The 20765-nt window shown below is 33.0% G+C and overlaps 1 protein-coding gene across 3 annotated transcripts in view; it reads left to right on the top strand.

The window, feature by feature from the left end:
* KPNA5 (karyopherin subunit alpha 5) overlaps positions 1–20765 on the top strand; it is a 44017-nt gene extending 23252 nt beyond the window's left edge. For 2 of the 3 annotated variants that reach the window (XM_007119769.4, XM_028494518.2), the window contains exons 8-14: positions 973–1072; positions 3910–4073; positions 6117–6195; positions 8091–8216; positions 9028–9155; positions 11958–12136; positions 17017–17729. In XM_007119769.4, coding sequence (XP_007119831.1) covers positions 973–1072; positions 3910–4073; positions 6117–6195; positions 8091–8216; positions 9028–9155; positions 11958–12136; positions 17017–17204 — 964 coding nt within the window. In that variant the 3' untranslated portion in view covers positions 17205–17729. Of the gene's footprint in view, positions 1–972; positions 1073–3909; positions 4074–6116; positions 6196–8090; positions 8217–9027; positions 9156–11957; positions 12137–17016; positions 17730–20129 lie in introns of those variants that run through there. The other variant, XM_007119770.3, reaches the window with a different exon arrangement.

Here is a 20765-nt window from a genome sequence, read left to right as displayed (position 1 = left end):
TCTGTCCTCCATGGTTTTTGATGACAAATCAGATATTGATCTTAATGAGCAAGTTCCCAGTTAGGCAAAACAAAGGCAAGCCCTTCATTGGTCCTTCAGGGAGTACCCAGACAGGTCAAAACAGAGAAACACAATTCCTTGGAAACAAAGTCTCCATAGCCCCTTTTGGAACCGGAACTCACAGTGGGAACTCCAGCTTTTGTCTTCAAGCCTGCTTCCAGGCTGGGGAGGGGATTGGGCAAAGGCAAGTTATATTGCCAGAAAGCTCTCCTACCACATTTCAGCCTCTTCCTGATTAAAAGTTTACTTGCTTATTGTGAACTTTTACTTTCTTGGAGAGTTCTGATAAAGTTGATTCTGACAGAGTTTGCAAAATTTTTTTGGTGTTTTGGGGAAGGATAGGCCCCCAGAGTTCCCTTCTCTACCATTTTTGCTGAAGTCACTCCAGAACAGAATTTTTTTTAAAGCTAGGTTCTCTGTACTTCTAGCAGGTTGATAGCGGATTGCAGATGAAAATACTAAGATAGGCAATCTGTTTAAAACAAAACAAAAGAAAACAAACTATCTCTTCTCAACAGCTGATCTTCATTCAGTTTCACTCTGTAGTCCTTACTTCATGAATTTGTATAGTGTATTATTTTCACGGTTAAAAAAATTAATAATATACTCTTTTAAAAATATATAGAAATTAATAAGTCAGTTTACCATGGCACTCTTTATTTTGAACATGTTTTCTGTCTTATAAGAATCCATTCAGGTCATATTTTTTAAAATTTCAAAATAGAGCTGTGATATGTTTATTTTTGTTTCTGGAAATATAATGAATTTTTTAAAATCCCTTTTCCTATTTTACCAGGTCAGTTTGAATTCCTTATAAAATATATTAAGAACTTTTATGTTATGATAGTAGAAAATAGCTAAAGAGGAAAAATGAATGTGATGTGACAATTCCTTTTTTCTTTTTCTTGGCAGGTTATTAACAAATTCAAACAGACTTACAACAACCAGAAATGCAGTATGGGCCCTCTCAAATTTATGTAGAGGCAAAAATCCTCCTCCAAACTTTAGTAAGGTATTTGTAAAATACACAAATTAAGGAATCTGTGTACATAAACTTTTAAGTCTCCTTATTATAGATTTTTAGAGATTAAAGGGACTTTACTCTTTTTTTAGTAATTATTTTTTTTATTGACTAGACAATATTTGCATATACATAAAATCAAAAGATATACAATGGAAGGGCTCACTTTATTTTCCAAAAAAAAATGTCTGCCAAATATCTAAGACTGAATAACGATTAACAGTCTTTTAAGTAGAAATGGTATTCCCATGGGAAAAAATAGCTAATTCAGCTTGTAACTCAAATGAGTGTTTTTCCTGGGGATCACCATCTTACTTTTTTGATATGCATAAGTGCTCTATGTGTATTTCCCATTTTATCTCACAGTATATTCAGAAGACATGTATTCAAGTGTTGAGATTTAATAAAATTAGTAATTTTTACTGCTTCTTCAAGGTTATTCTTCCTCCCCACTTTTAACTACAAGTGTGTGGACATGAAGAATACAAAGATGTGTGGTACATTTTGGTATCACTGATTTGATTTGTGCAAATGTGCTGATAGTTTCACCCACCGTTTCTTTTTTCTTTTTTTAACGTCTTTATTGGAGTATAATTGCTTTACAATGTTGTGTTAGTTTCTGCTGTATAACAAAGTGAATCAGTTATATGTATAGATATATCCCCATATCCCCTCTTTCTTGTGCCTCCCTCCCACCTTCCCTATCCCACCCCTCTAGGTGGTCACAAAGCACCTAGCTGATCTCCCTGTGCTATGCAGCTGCTTCCCACTAGCTATTTTACATTTGGTAGTGTATATATGTCAGTGCTACTTTTTCACTTCGTCCCAGCTTACCCTTCCCCCTCCCTGTGTCCTCAAGTCCATTCTCTACGTCTGCATGTTTATTCCTGTCCTGCCCCTAGGTTCATCAGAACGATTTTTTTTTTTTTAGATTCCATATATATGTGTTAGCATACAGTATTTGTTTTTCTGACTTACTTCACTCTGTATGACACCCACCATTTCTTCTATACTTTTCATGCAAATGTCAACAAAATGAAAAAGGCCAATTATGTGTTAGTATAATTTTGAAGATAGTTTTGGCATTAAAGACCCCCTAAAGTTTTCAAGGGGGTCCATGGACCACACTTTGAGAGCCACTGCCCTACGACACTGCTTAATATCTACCTGACTAATTCCCTCATCTTTAAGTCTTTGCTTAGAAGTTACCTGTTCCATGAGCTCTACCCTAACTACTGTATTTAGTGTAATCTATCACTATCCCCCAGCCACGGACCCCTACATTTTACTCTCATTTTTTCTTAACACCTTTTAACATAATATGTGTTTATTATTTATATTAACTTAAAAAAAATCTTCCTCTAAAGCGTAAACTCTTTAGAGTTAGGAATCTTGGTCATTTTTGTTTACTTACGTATTCCAAACTTACAGTGTAATATCACATTAATAGGGCTTAAGACTTTTATTAAGTAAATTTTCTGTGATTTTCTAAGAGAGAGATTCCTTTATCATTCACATTTTTTTGAAATTTTATTTCCACAGTCATATTTTATATTCTCAACAATAATTTTGTTTGTTCTTTGATTGCTCATCTTTATGTAGAATTTTGTTCTTTTATGGTTTCAGCAAATTTTCTTTATCTGTGGATTTATAATTTTTTTTTTTTTTTTTTTTTTGTGGTATGCGGGCCTTCCTCTGCTGTGGCCTCTCCCGTTGCGGAGCACAGGCTCCGGACGCGCAGGCTCAGCGGCCATGGCTCACGGGCTCAGCCGCTCCGCGGCATGTGGGATCCTCCCAGACCGGGGCGCGAACCCGGTTCCCCTGCATCGGCAGGCGGACGCGCAACCACTGCGCCACCAGGGAAGCCCTGGATTTATAATTTTTGAAGTTTTCTTTTTTCTGATGTCCCTCTACATTTTTGTTTTGTTTATGGTTTGTTTGTCTTGATCTCTTTCCTACTGGAGGCTCTCCTCATATATCTGGTGATCCTTGACACGCTGGAAATACTCAGGAGGCAGGCACTAGAAAGCTGATTGGAAGATGGGTGTACAGGCTTGTTATCTTATGGGCTTCATTGTAGAATAATTGGGCAGCAAAACCATATTTTCTCTGAGGAACTCAAAATTTCACTATGTTTTCTAAAACCGTTTTGTTTCTCTAGAGACAGATTTTCCACTCTCCTATTGGAAGGTGGGTAGATTGGGTTGACTAGGTAATACCACTGGAGATCTGGGAGCTGGGAATTGCAAGAGGGCTGGAAGTTTTCAATTCAATCAGTATGTAACTTTTACTTAATCTCTAGAGTTTCCAATCCAGTGTTTAATTTCAACCTCCTCTATGCTTGATACCCCAAAGTTCAGTTTCTGTAGTTCACCAGTTGTGGTCAGGTATAAATGTCTACTGGACTCCTCAAAGATGAGATTTGTATTGCTATTTCTTCTTTTCCTTGTTTCTGAGAAGCCAGAAACAGAAATGTTTTTATTTTACTTTATTAAAACTAGAACTCTGTAGGACTTTATTGTTTTTTAAATCATTGAGGGTGTGTGTGTATGATTTGGTCATAGGGCATCCCAAATACATATTTAATTATTTTTAAGAGCTTTAAATTACCACATATCTTATTCAAATAAAATAAATAGGAATCATAATCAGTTTCATATTTATATATAGTTTTCATGATCATAATTTTAAAACAATAGAATGTCTTAATTTCTCTGGTATTTTTGTAGCATTAATTTTTCATTTTAAACAGAGTAGAAATGATTTTGCTAAAGAAACTTTGTTTTAGATAGAGAAAAATTTTAAATACTGACTTTCTTCCCTTCCAGGTTTCACCTTGCTTAAATGTCCTGTCACGATTGTTGTTTAGCAGTGACCCAGATGTATTAGCAGATGTGTGTTGGGCCCTTTCTTATCTCTCCGATGGATCCAATGATAAAATTCAAGCTGTCATTGATTCTGGAGTCTGTCGAAGATTGGTGGAACTTTTGATGTAACTATAATTTATGGTTAATAAGTGTATGATGGTGTTTTAAGTTTAGCAATTAGAGTAATGGCCTTCTAAACATCTCAAGAATCACTATCTTCAGGAAGGATTGAAAAGCTACCAAGTCCACTCTGCAGAATAGCTATAATACTGAGAATTTGACCCTTAAACTTAGTTCTTATATTCTCTATTTGGAACTAATCAGTTTGTTAATGAATTTTACTAGTTTTAATCTCTTCAGGAATGGGTGGGACTTAATTCAACAAGTATTTATGGAATGCCTATTACCTGCTAGTGTTGTGCAATGTATTAATGGTGTATGGAATACAGTTCCTGCTCTCACAGAACCAATAATCTAGTTAACTGTTCATTACAGTAATTAATTTGTGTATAAGTCCGTGCAGTGAAAAACATTTAGTATTTCACTTGTATTAAAAATCATGTTTCTCTTTGCTGGGCTATTATTGCTACCTTCTTTAAAAATAACAGATTTGCTTTACAAAGAAGTTAAAAACTTGTAAGAAAACTTGTTTTAGAAAGATATTGTAGTTTCCTCATCCTCTTCTTTTAAAAAAGTGTATTATCTTTCATCCTTTCTTCTTTTGTCAGAAAACCATTAGGCCCAAACAAGGTAGATAGTAGAAAAGGAGAGGTTCGATAAGGGGTTGTAGCCCTAGCTTGAGGACAGCATCTGAGGAGGATGGGAAGGCAGATCCAACAAGGGGGTCAGATCAGGACCCAGGTTAAGGATGGCACCCACTAGAGCAGAGCAGATAAGCAGGCTGGAGCAGGGGTTGGAGCCAACACACTGCGGGATAGGATAGCAGCTTAGCTGGATCAGAAGACTGGTCATATATAGAGAGATTATACTAATAGAAGCCAGCTTCTTATTCTTAGAAAATGGAGATATACATATGAAAAGGAGAAAATACAGAATAATCTTGTGGTATTAGATCTGAAGTTGAGGTATCAATGTGAACTCATGGCTTTCATCATAAAGAGATAGATACAGAAAAAAATGTGTATGTAAATATATGTGTATGTATGTTATGTGTCCTCTTAGGGGCCTGAGAGCAGTGACACATCTGTACTAACAAGATGAGCACACCAAATGCATAAATCTTGGTTTTTAAACACTATTCTCCACCACGTAGAGTTAACAGGTTCTTGAAGAAATGACTAATTCCAGGGCTGGGACTGAGAAAAAAATAAGATGAATCTTATTTTTTGGTTCAAAAAATAGAGCAGCCTCTCTATTGCTCAAAGAATAGAGAAATGTCAAAAGGATACAGAAGTCCACTTGAAGGGACTCCTACTGCTTAAACCTGGGATGATTTGAGCATTGAAATAAATTGTAGTAACATAACTTATTGAATAAAATAGGAATCCATGAGTCCACACTAAAATAAGTAGATAGATCAATAGATAGAAAAGACACATAGTTGAAGTGATAGTATTAGAAAATCATCTTGGGCAACAATACTAATAATTATTAATAATTCAGACAATAAATATCAAGATATGCTAAAACTCATGGTGAAAGTAGGTTAAGGAATGGGATTTTACATAGTCTAAAAGTAGTATTTCTTCACAAAACAATTATAAAGGGAAAAACGGTAATGTTAAAGTGAAGAAATCTGGGAGACACCATCTTAAGTGACCAGAGGCCAGTGCCACTATAATGGACAAAATAGATACCATATGCCATCCAATAGTATGTAATGAAAAGACTATATAGCATTTGTGACATCTCAGCCAAAAGCATATAACTTGGTCTTAATCACTGAACAAAAAAACCCCCAAATAACTAGCTTGTGATTGTCAAAGAGGAAACTAAGGAACTGTTTTGAGTTGAAAGAGGCTAGAGAGACATGGGTGCAACACATGATTCTGGGTTAGATTCTTTGTTATAGGAATATTACTGAGATAATTAGTGAAACTTGAATGGGATCTTTGGGTAGAGAGTATGCAAGAATTTTCTGTACAATTTTTGCAAATTTTCTGTAAATTTTAGTATAGTATGTAAGTTCATATTTTTATTACTTTTAGGCACAATGATTATAAAGTTGTATCACCTGCATTAAGAGCAGTTGGTAATATTGTGACTGGTGATGATATACAAACACAGGTGAGTTCAGACTTTAATGTGATGAACTGGTGACATAATGAACTTTAAGAAGTTTATCATGTTTCATACCACTTGATTACATATTAATCAAGATGTTAGCATTACCATAATTATGCAGGCATCTACAGTGTGACAGTAAGCATATTTTTGATAGTAAGCAATCCATCTCAGATACCTCTATCTGAAAGCACTATCCTATACCTATATCGATGTAAAGAAGTACAAGATAGGAGTTCGGCTCTTGAGGGGTTTACAGTTCAATCGAGGAGAAAATATATATTGAAACAAAGCAAATTACCTGAGGTAGTATGTTTGCTGAGAACTGATTTGTCAGTAAATAGTATAAAAATTTTAAAAAGAGATCAGTGTGCTGAGAAATCTTTGTAGATTCCATAAAGGAGTTGGAACTAAAGCTAAATCTTAAAAGTGGAGAAGAATTTCAGCAGACTAGAAGAAATTCATGTGACCATAGGTACAGAGACAGACGTGTGAGTTATGTTTAAGAAGCGTTAAACTTGACTGCTAAAGAAACTGCTAGTGAGATGGTGATTGATTATAAATAGGTTAAAAGTGGGGTTGGAAATGGAAGGGCCTTTTATAGTAAATTGAAGACTGATTATGAGAATGGAAAGAAGGATAGCAAGGAAACATTTCCAGATTGGTAACTAACTGTGTGTGTGTGTGTGTGTGTGTGTGTGTGTGTCTTTGTCTGCCTGTCTTGGAGGATGGTGAGGTGTCAAAAAAAAAGGTGTGTTGTCAGATTGACTTCAGATGTGGGGTGGTCTTTCTTGAAGACAGAAGCTTAAACTCTGAAACATTAAATTCTCCTTTGCCATCATAAAGTAAACTTTTTATTCTAATCTACACTCTTTCAGTTTTCATATTTTAAAGTCATATTTAGATACTTACCTTAGTTATCAAACAGTAGATCTTTAGAAATTGATAGTTATTAATTTAAAATAGCTCTTTAAAATAAAATGCACTTCTAAATATACACTGTTTTCAGCAGAATTTCGGTGCACTGCTTCATATGTTTTTCACCAAGTAAACTTAATGTAAATCATTGTGGGTACTGTGAAAATGGAACATAATTAATCTTGCCATGGAATAAAGAATGTAAAGAGACAAAGCAGACTATACTTACTTAGAAAAGGAAAATGGAAAATGGAACAGTAAAAATTTTAATGAAACAAACAGACTTATACACATTAAGGTTTCATAACAGTTACGGAATTAGATACTTTCAGACTGTTTGAGATATGTTGATTAGATAGATATATTTTTCCCTGTATATTTTTTTCATTTGGCAAAACTTAGAGGATGGTTGCTGACCAATCACTAAACCTCTCTTCAAGTAGTTGTATCAGTCGAACTCTGAATGCATTTGTAAACTTGAAGGACACACCTCTGAATACGCTGCTTTTATTTGCAGATGAGTGGATTGAGAACAGGGCACTTCACTACACCAACATTGAACAACTTTTGGCAAATTGGGAGGGTAGAAGACAGCAAGTGCTTAAGTTCTTCTTTGAGAGGAATTGCTTTTTTTTCAATGCAGTTAATGATTTTTAATGCAGAATGATTTTTGTGTTTCTAAATAGTATTTTTTTTGAAGTTTTGAATTTTATTTTATTTTTTATACAGCAGGTTCTTATTAGTTATCTATTTTATACATATTAGTGTATCTATGTCAATCCCAATCTCCCAGTTCATCCCACCACCACTACCACCCCCCGCTTTCCCCCCTTGGTGTCCATACGTTTGTTCTCTACATCTGTGTCTCTATTTCTGCCCTGCAAACCGGTTCATCTGTACCAAATAATTAGTATATTTTTGTGTAGTTTTTCTCCAATAAAACTTTCTATTTCCATTTTTGTTGTTGTTGTTTCTTTTAGGTAATTTTGAATTGCTCTGCATTACCCTGTCTCTTACACTTATTGAGTAGCTCAAAGGAGTCAATCAGAAAAGAAGCCTGCTGGACTGTTTCAAACATCACTGCTGGAAATAGAGCTCAGATTCAGGTAAATACCTTTCAGATCTGAAAAAACAGGAAGATCTCAGGAGTCATTTTGGACGAGAGTCAGCATTTTATCGGTGATTTTTTTTTTAGTGAGTTACTAAAAAAAGTTTCTTAAAAGATTCTTGAAAAGTGTTTTAAACAACTGGACTTTCCTCCTTTAAAATAATAACATTTACTTGTAGTAGGCATTCTAGTACAGTGCCTGACACATAACATTTAGTCTTTAAAAAGGGATTGAATTTCATTAGGCTTAAATATAAGTTAGGCAATGATCTTCCTCTCAAAGCTGTTAAACAATGATTTATTAGTGTCCCATCAAGCTCCTTGAGTCAGTGATTACTAATGCATTTTGATCAATCATATGCTGGTGCTTTATCATCTTTAAAATTTATATTCTGGGACTTCCCTGATGGTGCAGTGGTTGAGAGACCACCTGCTGATGCAGGGGACACGGGTTCGTGCCCCCGTCCGGGAAGATCCCACATGCAGCTGAGCGGCTAGGCCCATGAGCCATGGCCGCTGAGCCTGCGCGTCCGGAGCCTGTGCTCTGCAACGGGAGACGCCACAACAGAGAGAGGCCCGCGTACCGCAGGAAAAAAAAAAAAAAAAAAAAAATTTATATTCTGCTAATATATTCTCCAGTCTTAAAAAGAAAGTATGTGAAAGTTTGTTGGAAGATTGGAAATAAAATATTTCCAAAGGTGTTTCCAAAAAGTCTGACATTTTAAAGCCAACAAGTTTCAAAATTCGTCTACTTCTTAATATTTTAAAAATAGTATTTGCATTGATTATGATTATTTTTTTCTCCTCAGGCTGTTATAGATGCAAATATTTTTCCTGTATTAATTGAGATTCTTCAGAAAGCAGAGTTTCGCACCAGGAAAGAAGCAGCTTGGGCGATAACTAATGCGACATCAGGAGGCACTCCAGAACAGATAAGGTGTGAAACAGATTTTTTAAACTGTTTTATAAATGTAAATAGGACAAAATTTCAAATAATACATATTTTTTATTTGTTGATGAAACTAAAACATTATTTCTAAGTTAGTTTCATAAGCATTTCTAATATGAAATGACAGCATTTGTTATATCAGTTATTCATTCACAGTGGTTTATTTTTTTCATGTAAAGTATAATTAACATCATTCTCCTTGGCAGACTATTTATGAAAAATCAGAGGTTAAAAAAATCTGAAGAAGAAGCCTGTGTTAATTTGAAAAATATACTATCATGGGCATTAAGTATTTTTTAGGCCATTAAAATCACATGCATGTAACTTTATAAAATGGCTAAGAAATTTAAATATCCACTTATTTAAAATAAAATTGAAATAGACATTCCTAATTGGTTGTTAGCTTTACCTATGGATAGTATCTCACTTTTATTTTTCCCTAAATTCTTCTTTTTTTTTTTTTAGGATAGCTTTTTGATTCTAGCCTTTTATTGTTTATTTGTTTCTTTTACTAACAATATAAATAATAGGTATATGGGCTTTGAAGTCAGCCTGCTTTCAAATCCTGTTCCTTCAATAAAAGATGTGTGACCTTTACAAAGTCATTTAGTCTCTCTAATCCACAGTTTCCTTCATTTTTTAAATGGATTCAATAATGGATAGTACCTTGTGGTAGTATGTTGACAATTAAATGTAATTTGTACATTTAAAGTGCTTTAGCATGGTGCCTAAACATTAAGGTCTGTACTAAGATTAGCTATTATCATTATTATAATTTATTATAATTTTTATTATCCATTCCTAAATCTCTTTTCATCTTCTGCTTTCACTCTTTTTTTTTTTTTTTTGTCTGCACCTCGTAGCTTTCGGGATCTTAGTTCCCCAACCAGGGATGGAACCCATGCCCTGTGCAGTGGAAGCACAGAATCCTAATCACTGGATCGCCAGGGAATTCCCTGCTTTCACTCTTTTTTCCTCGATAGCAAAATTGTACTTTGCAATTCTATAAAAGCCTGACTTCCTACAGAATCTTCTTGTTCTGAGGATCCCTTCATGAAACTCAGGACTTTTTAGGTTTCTTGAATATTTAGGAAATATTTTCTAATGCATATTTGATTTATTTCTTAATTTATAAAACAAGAAGTCAGGCTGCTATGCCATTTTACAAATCACGTAGAGGATTTTGAAATCTACTTATTGGCAGATCATTGTCTATTATTGCCTTCATTTCTACTGTTATCTTCTTTTCTCAGATTCATATCTCTACATGTTGATAACATCTGTCTCTGCTTTTTATTTTCCATTCCTCTTCTTTGATTTAATTAGTATTATTTCCATTTCATTTGTGTCATGAATATAAGCAGTAATAAAACAAGGTCTTTCATTTGTTCTAACTTTTATTTTTTTTAATGCTGGTGTTATTTTTATCTGCTTAGGGGCCCAAAGATTGTTTGTCCACCTATAAACAGTTGTATTTTTTTCAATTTATTTTCGTCTTTGTGTCTGTTCCATATATTATTCCTTAAAATGTATTAGTATGAATCAAGTGTCCAAACTGAGATCATTATTTTTCTAGCCAGTTTTCACGATTTCATTAACTCTAAATGTATGGGAAGAAGTTTTGATCTCAGATAAGGTTCAGCATTCATATCACTAATATTTACTGAGTGCCAGTTGTTGTGCTAAGTTGTTTCAATTATTGAGCATCAGCAGGGCATCAGATACTTTCAAGTATTTTATTTACTTTAACTCTATAATTCTGCGAGATAGTTATTCAGCAATTATATTTGATCAGTCACAGTAATGGTATGTGGCAAATGAGTGCTCCAGTGAAGGTATGCACATTTTAAAAAGCCAGGGGGTGGGGGAATGGAAACTAACTTACTGAATACCTGCAGTAGTCTCACAGCAACCTTCTGAGTTTGGTACTATTATTATTCCCACTTAAGATGTGGAAACTGAGGCACAGAGAAGTTACTCAAAAATCACACAACTAACAAGGAGTGGAATTAGGACTTGAAGCCATGCAGCCTGGCTTCAGAGCATATTTAATATGGACTTCAGGACATGCTTAATGTGGACTTTTTGCCAAGTGAACAAATCAGTTACTTTAAGGAGCTAATAACAACTAGAAAAGGAAAAAAGCATTAGGAAATGAGTAGAATAGTTTTTGTGATCATTATTTATTAAAATTATTCACAACATGGCCTGTTTTGCTCTTAGAAGCCTTCTGTGCTTCTGAAACATAGCAGATGTTTTAGAACATTAACTACAATTGCTTTTGTGGGAAATTTCCTGAAGTTTGATTTAGATGTCTCTTCTCCGTCTTCATTTCTACCTACCCCCCATATGACTCCATGTGTTTCATGGGCTAACTAACCGTAAAAAACAAAAACAAAAATAAACCTTGAGCCCATTATTCTTAGTGCTCATATGCTATGCAAAAACAGATGTAAGTACCAATTTGCTTGCATGTATTTTTTGGTAATATTTGTAATACCATTTATTGCTAATTATGTTAAATTATGAAACTAGGAGAGTAAGAATTTTCAGGTTCCTATGTAAGTGAAAATTTAAATTTTTTTGATGTTTGAGATTGTATAGGAATACTTAATTGTTTATGTAGCATTTCGCTGAAGAATATTTTCATGTCATTGCTATAAATAAAAGAATATTTTCATGTCATTGCTATAAATAAAAGAATATTTTCATGTCATTGCTATAAATAATATTTATGTAAATCTTTTAAAATGTTTTTTCCCCACTTTTCTTTTTTTAATTACTCTGAAGGTATTTGGTAGCCTTAGGCTGCATTAAACCACTTTGTGACCTGTTGACTGTTATGGACTCTAAAATAGTCCAAGTGGCTTTAAATGGACTTGAAAATATTTTACGTCTTGGAGAACAAGAATGTAAGCAGAATGGAATAGGCATTAATCCATACTGTGCCCTCATTGAAGAAGCATATGGTAAGCAGTCAAAAATTTATAATTACTATCAATTTTTTTAATTGAGATACAAGTGATGTATTACATTGGTTTCATGTATATAACAGTGATTCAATATTTGTATATACTGCAAAATGAGCATAATTTTAGTTCATGTCATGAAACATAGTTAAAAATTATTTTCTTGTAATGAGAACTCTTCAGATTTACTCTCTTAGAAGCTTTCAAACATACAATACAGTATTATTAACTATAGTCCCCATTGCTGTACATTACTTCCCCAAAGCTTGTACAAACTAAAAGTTTGTGCCTTTTGGCAGCCCCTTTCACCCATATAATTCACCCCCCACCTGCTGCCTTCGGCAACTGCCAATCTGTCTGTGCTCTGTATCTATGAGCTCGTTTTTTGTTTATTTGTTTGTTTTTTTAGATTCTACATATAAGTGAGATTATACAGTATTTGTCTTTATCTATGACTTGTTTCACTGACTGTAAGGCCCTCAGGCTCCATCCAGGTTGTTGCAAATGGCAAGATTTCCTTCTTTTTTATGGCTGAATAATATTTCACTGTGTGTGGAATGAATATATGTATATATATGTGCGTGTGTATATATATATATATATATATATATATATATATACACACACGCACATATATATGTATATATATGTGCGTGTGTATATGTATATATATATATATATATATACACACATATACATTTCCTTATCCATTCATTCTTTGATGGATACTTAGATTGCTTCCATGTCTGGGCTATTGCAAATAATGCTGAAGTGAACATGAGGGTTCATATATTTTTTGAGTTAGTGTTTTCATTTTCTTCAGATAAATGCCCAGAAGTAGAATTGCTGGATTATACAACACTTATATTTTTAATTTTTTGAGGAGCCCTCTGTACTGTTTTCCATAGTGGTTGCATCAGTTTACATTCCCACCAACACTGCACAAGGGTTCCCTTTCTCCACATCCTTGCCAACACTTGTTATCTTGTCTTTTTCATAATAGTTATTCTAACAGGTGTAAGGTGATATCTTGTTGTGGTTTTGATTTGCATTTCCCTGATGATTAATGATGTTGAGCATCTTTTCATGTACCTGTTGGCCATCTGTGTATCTCCTTTGGAAAAATGTCCATTCAGATCTTCTGCCCATTTTTTAATTGGATAGTTTGGTTTTATGCTATTGAGTTGTATGAATTCTTTATATATTTTGGATATTAACCCCCTACCAGGTATATGATTTGCAAATACTTTCTCTCATTTCATAGGTTGTCTTTTCATATTGTTGACGTTTTCCTTTGCTGTGCAGAAGTTTTTTAGTGTGATGTGGTCCCACTTGTTTATATTTGCTTTTGTGGTCTTTTCTTTTGGCGTCAACTACAAAATTCAAAAAACCATCGCCAAGACCAATGTCGAGGAGCTTACCGCCTATATTTTCTTCTAGGAGTTTTATGGTTTCACGTGTTACATTCGAGTCTTTAATCCATTTGGAGTTAGTTTTTGAGTATGGTGTAAGATGGTGGTCCAGTTTCATTCTTTTGCATATAGCTATCATTTTCACATCAACACTTATTGAAAAGACTGTCCTTTTCCCCCATTGCATATTCTTGGCTCCTTTGTCATAAATTAATTGACTATATATGTGTGGGTTTATTTCTGGGCTCTCTATTCTGTTCCACTGATCTGCTTATATGCCAAAACTATACTGTTTTGGTTATTATAGTTTTATAATATAGTGTGTAAATCAGGGAGCATGATGCCTCCAGCTGTGTCCTTCTTTCTCAAGATTTCTTTGGCTATTTGGGTTCTTTTGTGGTTCTATACAAATTTAAGATTAATTGTTATATTTCTGTGAAAAATGCCGTTGGAATTTTGATGGAGATTGTATTGGATCTGTAGATTGCTTTGGATAGTATGAACATTTTAACAGTATTAATTCTTCTAATCCATGAGCACAGAATGTCTTTCTGTTTATGTGTGTCTTCTTCAGTTTCATCATAGTTTTCATTGTACAGGTCTTTCATGAACCTCCTTGGTGAAGTTTATTCCAAGGCATTTTATTCTTTTTGATGGAATTGTAAATGGGATTGTTTTCCTTATTTCTCTTTCTGATAGTTTGTTATTAGGGTATAGAAATGCAACAGATCTTTGTATATTGATTTTATATCCTGTGGCTTTACTGAATTCATTGATTAGTTATAACAGTTTTTTGGTGGGGTCTACAATTTTCTGTATATAATATGCCATCTGCAAATGGTGACAGTTTTACTTCTTCATTTCTGAATTGAATGACTTTTATTTCTTTTTATTGCCTAATTGCACTGGCTAGGACTTCCATTACTATGTTGAATAAAAGTGATGAGAATGGACAATATTGTCTTGTTCCTGATCTTCGAGGAAAAGCTTTCAGCTTTCCACTGTTGAGTATGATGTTACCTGTGGGCTTGTCATATATGGCCTTTATTATGTTAAGGTACATTCACTATATACCCACTTTGTTGAGAGTTAGTCAATTCTTAATTATCTACCATAGGCATTTCCCCCTCTAATTCTATAAAAATATTTTGTATAAAAGCAGTATAATATTTTTGATATCTTTTTTTTACAGTTACCCTTAATTCTATTATCCTAACAATTTCTTTTTATTATTTACCATCCTTTTTACATTGTCCTTATGCAGAATTAGTTTACATTGATATAATTGCAGTCCATGTATAGTTTGGTGTTCTACTTTTAACATTTTGGAGAAATTTTACATTTTCTCCAAACAATACATAATTTCTATGATTTGCATAATTTTCTGTGATTTGCAATAGCCACATAATGTTATAAAAAGAGAATGTTGCATGCTGTTTTAGCCATATTAAGTGGGGTTTTAGCCACACTCTTATAGTTGACCATTAGTTTGTTTCCAATTCGTTTTGTACTTTACATATGCCAAAATAAACATCTTTCTGATGCTTATTTTTTAATATTTTTATTTAAAATATACAAATATACAAAATAATAATATACAGATAATACAAAATATAATATACAAAAATGTAATATTTATTAATATTTTTCTTCTGTTGAGTTAATATTTGGGGATAAAATTTCAGGAATATTATTGCTGAGCTTGGACACAAACTTCTTTTTAAGTTTTTGATATGTTTTCTCATTTTGCTTTCTGAAGGCATGTTACTCGGCAGTGTCACTGCCTCTTACTTGTTTCGTTGATTTTGCTGATTTAGCCAATGTAAAATGGTACCACCAAGTTGCTTTTCTGTGTTTCTTGTTTTATTTCATGTAGAAAGTGGTGTGTATTTTCCACATGTTAGTATATTTCCTTATCTCAATTACATCTTTATTATACTTTGTCCAGTTACCAACTTGTCTTTTTTTTGGTAAAAATTTGAATTAATTTTATTTTATAGTTTATTTTAATACAGCTTTTCTCCCATCCTTTTTACCTTTTTAATTTAATGAGATAAACCATGTTCTTTTATAATTAATAAATGGTTCAGCCTAATATTCTATTCCTTCAAAGTTTACAAAGTCATTGTCCTCACAGAGATTTGATGAAAATTATTTTATTTATTGGCTAGATTTTTCTGATTGGAGTCTTAAAATATTTAACTTAACTCACATGGAATTTATTTTAGGATAACACATGATTCTAAGTCAGTTTTTTTTCCTCTCAATATATTTCCATTAAATATTCACTTTCTGTCTTAAGTCCTATTATATTATATGGTTGAGCCAAGCTTTTATTTGTGATTCTTGAACCAAGCCTGGGAGATCACTTTGCCTTTATTTCAAATTATATAATGTCAGTGGTTAAAACATCATATAAATAAAAGATATCAATCACTGATTTAAGAATATTTCCTTACTACAATCATTATTTTGATCCCAAGTTATACTAGAGTTTAGGCTATTCTATGATTGTATATAGATACGACTACTTTGCTTATTCCTTATATCCTGCAATCATGTAATTGAAGAGGTTTATCTGTAATAAGTGAAAAAGATTTTTAGCATCACCCAGACTTATATGTAGATTATTTTCTTGTAAGCAATAAACTAGAGCGCTGTAGATTCTCCTTATACTATCGAAGTGAACTTTTCCAGTTTCACTTATAGGCTGTATTGGATTTGCAAATAGTATTCATTTATCCTTATTGATACCTTTTAGCTCATTCTGTGAGAGAACTTGTGTGGTAGCTTGCTTGTATTTTAGTTTTTTTATTTTTATTTTGTTGCTTTCCCTTTTTGTGCTTTTTATTTAGCACAGTTACTCTGGAAACAACTTGTGGAGTTACATAATGTAAAACTGTCATTTTAAAATTCAGAAACTAAAGTACAGAGGAACCAAACTTATTTGGGAAAAATCACACAACTAGAAGGGTGGAGTCTATGATCTTCCTACTCCCCAGCCTGTGCTTATTCTTCATACCACATTGCCCCATTCTTTCATTCTTGAAGTATAAGGCATAAGTGTTGGCTATCAGTATGTGCAAAAATTAGATAAAAGTTATGATATCACTTATATGTAGAATCTAAAAAATACTACAAACTAGTGAATATAACAAAAAAGAAGCAGACTCTTATAGAATAAACTAGTGGTTACCAGTGGGGTGGGGGAGTGGGAGGTACAAACTATTGGGTGTAAGATAGGCTCAAGGATGTAGTATACAACACAGGGAATATAGCCAATATTTTGTAATAACTGTAAATGTAATGTAACCTTTAAAAATTATATTTTAATCTTTTTAATTAGATAAAAATAAAAATCCAATTGCCAGGGGACTGATGGATGCTACTGATTCATTATTTTGACTTAAATATGTGTTGAAATTTGAGTAACAACTTTGTTTTTGCACATATGCTTTGCATTAATAGGCCTGGATAAAATCGAATTTCTGCAAAGCCATGAAAATCAGGAAATTTACCAAAAGGCTTTTGATCTTATTGAACATTACTTTGGTGTAGAAGATGATGACTCCAGTATTGTACCTCAAGTGGATGAAAACCAACAACAGTTTGTATTTCAGCAGCAGGAAGCACCAATGGAAGGGTTTCAACTTTAACTTGGTAGGAGGAAAAATTAATGGCTAAAAAGGGTAGCTTCAGATATCTCCCCTTTCTTGTAATGTCGTTAGGAATATTTATGTGTTTTTATGTAGAACAAAAAAGAAAGACGTTAATGCACTTTTAAAAAGCAAAACAAAACAAAAGTTTCCATCCATATGCAAACTTTTATTATAGTTTTGTTGTTATTTTGGTGTGCCTGTATATGTCTTTCATTGTTTTATCTTTTTTTTGTATCTATTTGTGAACAGTTAAATACATTATGAGATTATTTAATAATTTAAGCCTGAAAAGGAAAACTTTGGTAAAGTATTACAATAATGGTTCTGAATTTTTCTAGCATTCTTGGAAACTGCACATTAGCAGTACAGCTGTCGATAATTGCATTTTGGCAGTAAGTTTGACATGCCCATTCTTTACTAAATCTACCTCTCAAAGCAAAAACAAAACAGAAGAGCTTCAGAAGAATGAAACAGAGAAAAAGCTAAATTAGAATGTGAAAATAGCTATTACCTTAAATTATAAATCACTGTGCTATAGGTTATACTTTGCAAAAAAAAAAAAAATTACAACAGAAAACCTGTAAAAGTTACTTATAAAATACAGAAGAAATATTGTACTGATAATCAATTAAAATGTGGCAATTGTGAAGAGAGAAGCTGTTCTTCATGTTGAACACATTAAAATGATTACACAACATTTAAATGTTTGTGTTTTTAACATATAAATGCTATTATATTAGTATATTTTATATTTTGACCAAATATGCTAACATTTTTGAAATAGTGTTTTATTATTTTTTCACTGCTCATTTTAAAGAGCATCATGATAGAGATGCCATCATGAATCTAAAGTAGTGCTGCATAGCAAAAATAACACTGTATTTATTCCTTTCTCTGATTTTTCAGAGCAGTAATTGAAAAGTTTCACTTTCTGTGTAATAATGAACTTAGGTACTTGAATGGCAAAATTCTCCTGAAGAAATCACCTTGTTATGTGTTAAATTTTATTAAATGCACTTAATGGTTTGGATACAAAAGGATGATATTCATGAAAATTACTAAGGATTCTTTAATTGGTTGAACCCTATATTAGGATTTTTTTCCCCTTTGGTGATCCTCAGAGGGTCAAACTGCTGCTTCTTAATGAACCATCGTATTAGATTACATTTGTATCAGATTCGTCAGTATAATGTATGTGTTTATGTATTAACAGCAAAAACCTCTTCATACTGTGAAACTTTAAAAAAAAAAGTTTCAATAGAAAATTATATATATATATTTATTTACAGATACATATATATGTGTGTTTTTCTCACAGTACTATACTTGGTTTTCTAAGCAGATATGGTACTGTTGAATCAGTCTTTTCATTATTATAGTTATGTGCAGGCTATTTACATTTCCAATTGTATACCTAAAATACTTGTTTAAAAATTAGTTTACTGATGTTTTAAGATGGGAACTAAAAGCATTTTTGATATGATTCATAGTCTATTCTGTAAAGAAAGATTTCATTTATGATAGCATTTATAATGTTTCTGCTGGAAATCAGAGGTATGTTACAAGAAGAAAATGTATATAGGAGTACTTTTAAATAGTATGACACTTTGTAAATTAAATATCATGAAACTAAGCTTTTGGCAAGACACTTAAAAACCTACAAGCTATAGAATACAGGTTTAAATGGTGTCCACAATGCTGACTGCATCTGCCAAACCTCTTTTATATTGTTAAGTAGAAGATTGTATCTGTGCCCTTTTTATTGTAGTAGAAGTTATGACGTTCAGTATATGTATATTCAAAAGAACAGGGTAGTTATATTAAAGATCACCAAATTGATGGAGAATTTATCAGATAAACACTTTTTTGTGATGCAGATAGTCTAAGTATCAGGTGACAGGGTGTTCCACTCTTTCTAATCAATTGAACTTGTTAATGCAGCATAATTCATAAACTAACCAGCTGTGCCTGCTTTTTTTTTGAGGACCCTGTAGTCACATTAATAAATCTCTAAGCTAAGTCTTTCAAACAAAATAGTTCTTACAGAAGGAAAAATAATAGAAATAATAGAATGACCTTTGAGGGGAGGATTTTTAAATTTTTGCCAGTGAAACAAGCATTATATCTCTAAGTATAGAATTTGACCATATTTTAAGCATTTATATATAAAATTATATTTAATTCATTGGATCTGTTCCTTGGGTAATTAATTTGATTAGATTTGAATGCAAGGGGTAATATGTAATAGCTGGTGTGGTGATGACTTTATTGAACCAACACTAGCAAATACTTTGTTCCTAAAAATTTTTTTAATATGACTACTCTTTTCAAATGTACTATTTTAAATGCTCCAAAATGTATTTTCATTAATCTTCACTGACCCTGGTGGGAAAAATTTTCTTTTTCAACTTGCTTTCCTAAGATTTATTATATTTTAATCCGAGAGAAACTGTGCCAAAAAAAAAAAATGAAAACATGTTGTAAAAGGGCAATGCATGCAACATTAATGTAAAAATCAAGAGAATACTTGAAAGAGTCCTTTACATTTATTTAATTAAATTCTGTGTTTTATTTTTGTCTGAATTTGAATTTTTACTAGCTAATCTATGCAATTATGCTTACTTGTTTTATATTTGTAACTACTTGACTCAATGCCCTGGGGTTTTTTTTACTCTAAGTTTTATTTTGAAAATTGTTCCTAGAACTTAATTTTTAGTGTCATTTTGTTCACTTGCTGGTAGCACTAGAACAAGAAAGCAAAAAATAAAAACCAAAAAAAAGTGATAAAATCTGTTGGCACAGAAACAGCATATCATTTGGTAATTGTAAAATCTGTTTGCAGATAAAGGTTGATTTTTTTGGATAAAGGACTTTTGTTGGACAAAGCATTACCTTTGCCTTCATATTTTTTCTTCTCTCAAGAAGGAGCATTATGGGGCTTCCCTGGTGGCGCAGTGGTTGAGAATCTGCCTGCTAATGCAGGGGACATGGGTTCGAGCCCTGGTCTGGGAGGCTCCCACATGGCGCGAAGCAACTAGGCCCATGAGCCACAACTGCTGAGCCTGCGCGTCTGGAGCCTGTGTTCCGCAACAAGAGAGGCCGCCATAGTGAGAGGCCCACACACCGCGATGAAGAGTGGCCCCCGCTTGCCACAACTAGAGAAAGCCCTCGCACAGAAACGAAGACCCAACACAGCAAAAATAAATAAATTAATTAATAAACTCCTACCCCCAACATCTTCTTTAAAAAAAAAAAAGGAGCATTATGGAAAAAGTAATTATAATAGAAAATCTTAGTGGATTTTTGTTGCTGTTCTAAATTCAGCAATCTACTGGCTGCTTTGTGAAACTGTGAAATCAAAGTAATTGTTGTTAACCTTTACTCATTTTAGTTCATAGCATTACTGTTTTATGAAATGTAACATATTAGGAGCCAATATGACGGATCTTTAAAAGGATAATGCATCTTAAATTCGAATTGGGAAGTGGGATGAGGGGAAGATATTCTTGCCAAACTAAATAAACCAACATTTGAGTAGTATGCAATATTATGAAATGT

The sequence above is a fragment of the Physeter macrocephalus genome, chromosome 10 (genome assembly GCF_002837175.3).
Source record: "Physeter macrocephalus isolate SW-GA chromosome 10, ASM283717v5, whole genome shotgun sequence".
Taxonomy (NCBI): Eukaryota; Metazoa; Chordata; class Mammalia; order Artiodactyla; family Physeteridae; genus Physeter; species Physeter macrocephalus.
Note: the sequence above shows the minus strand (reverse complement) of the source record. Positions and strands in the feature narration are given on the sequence as shown.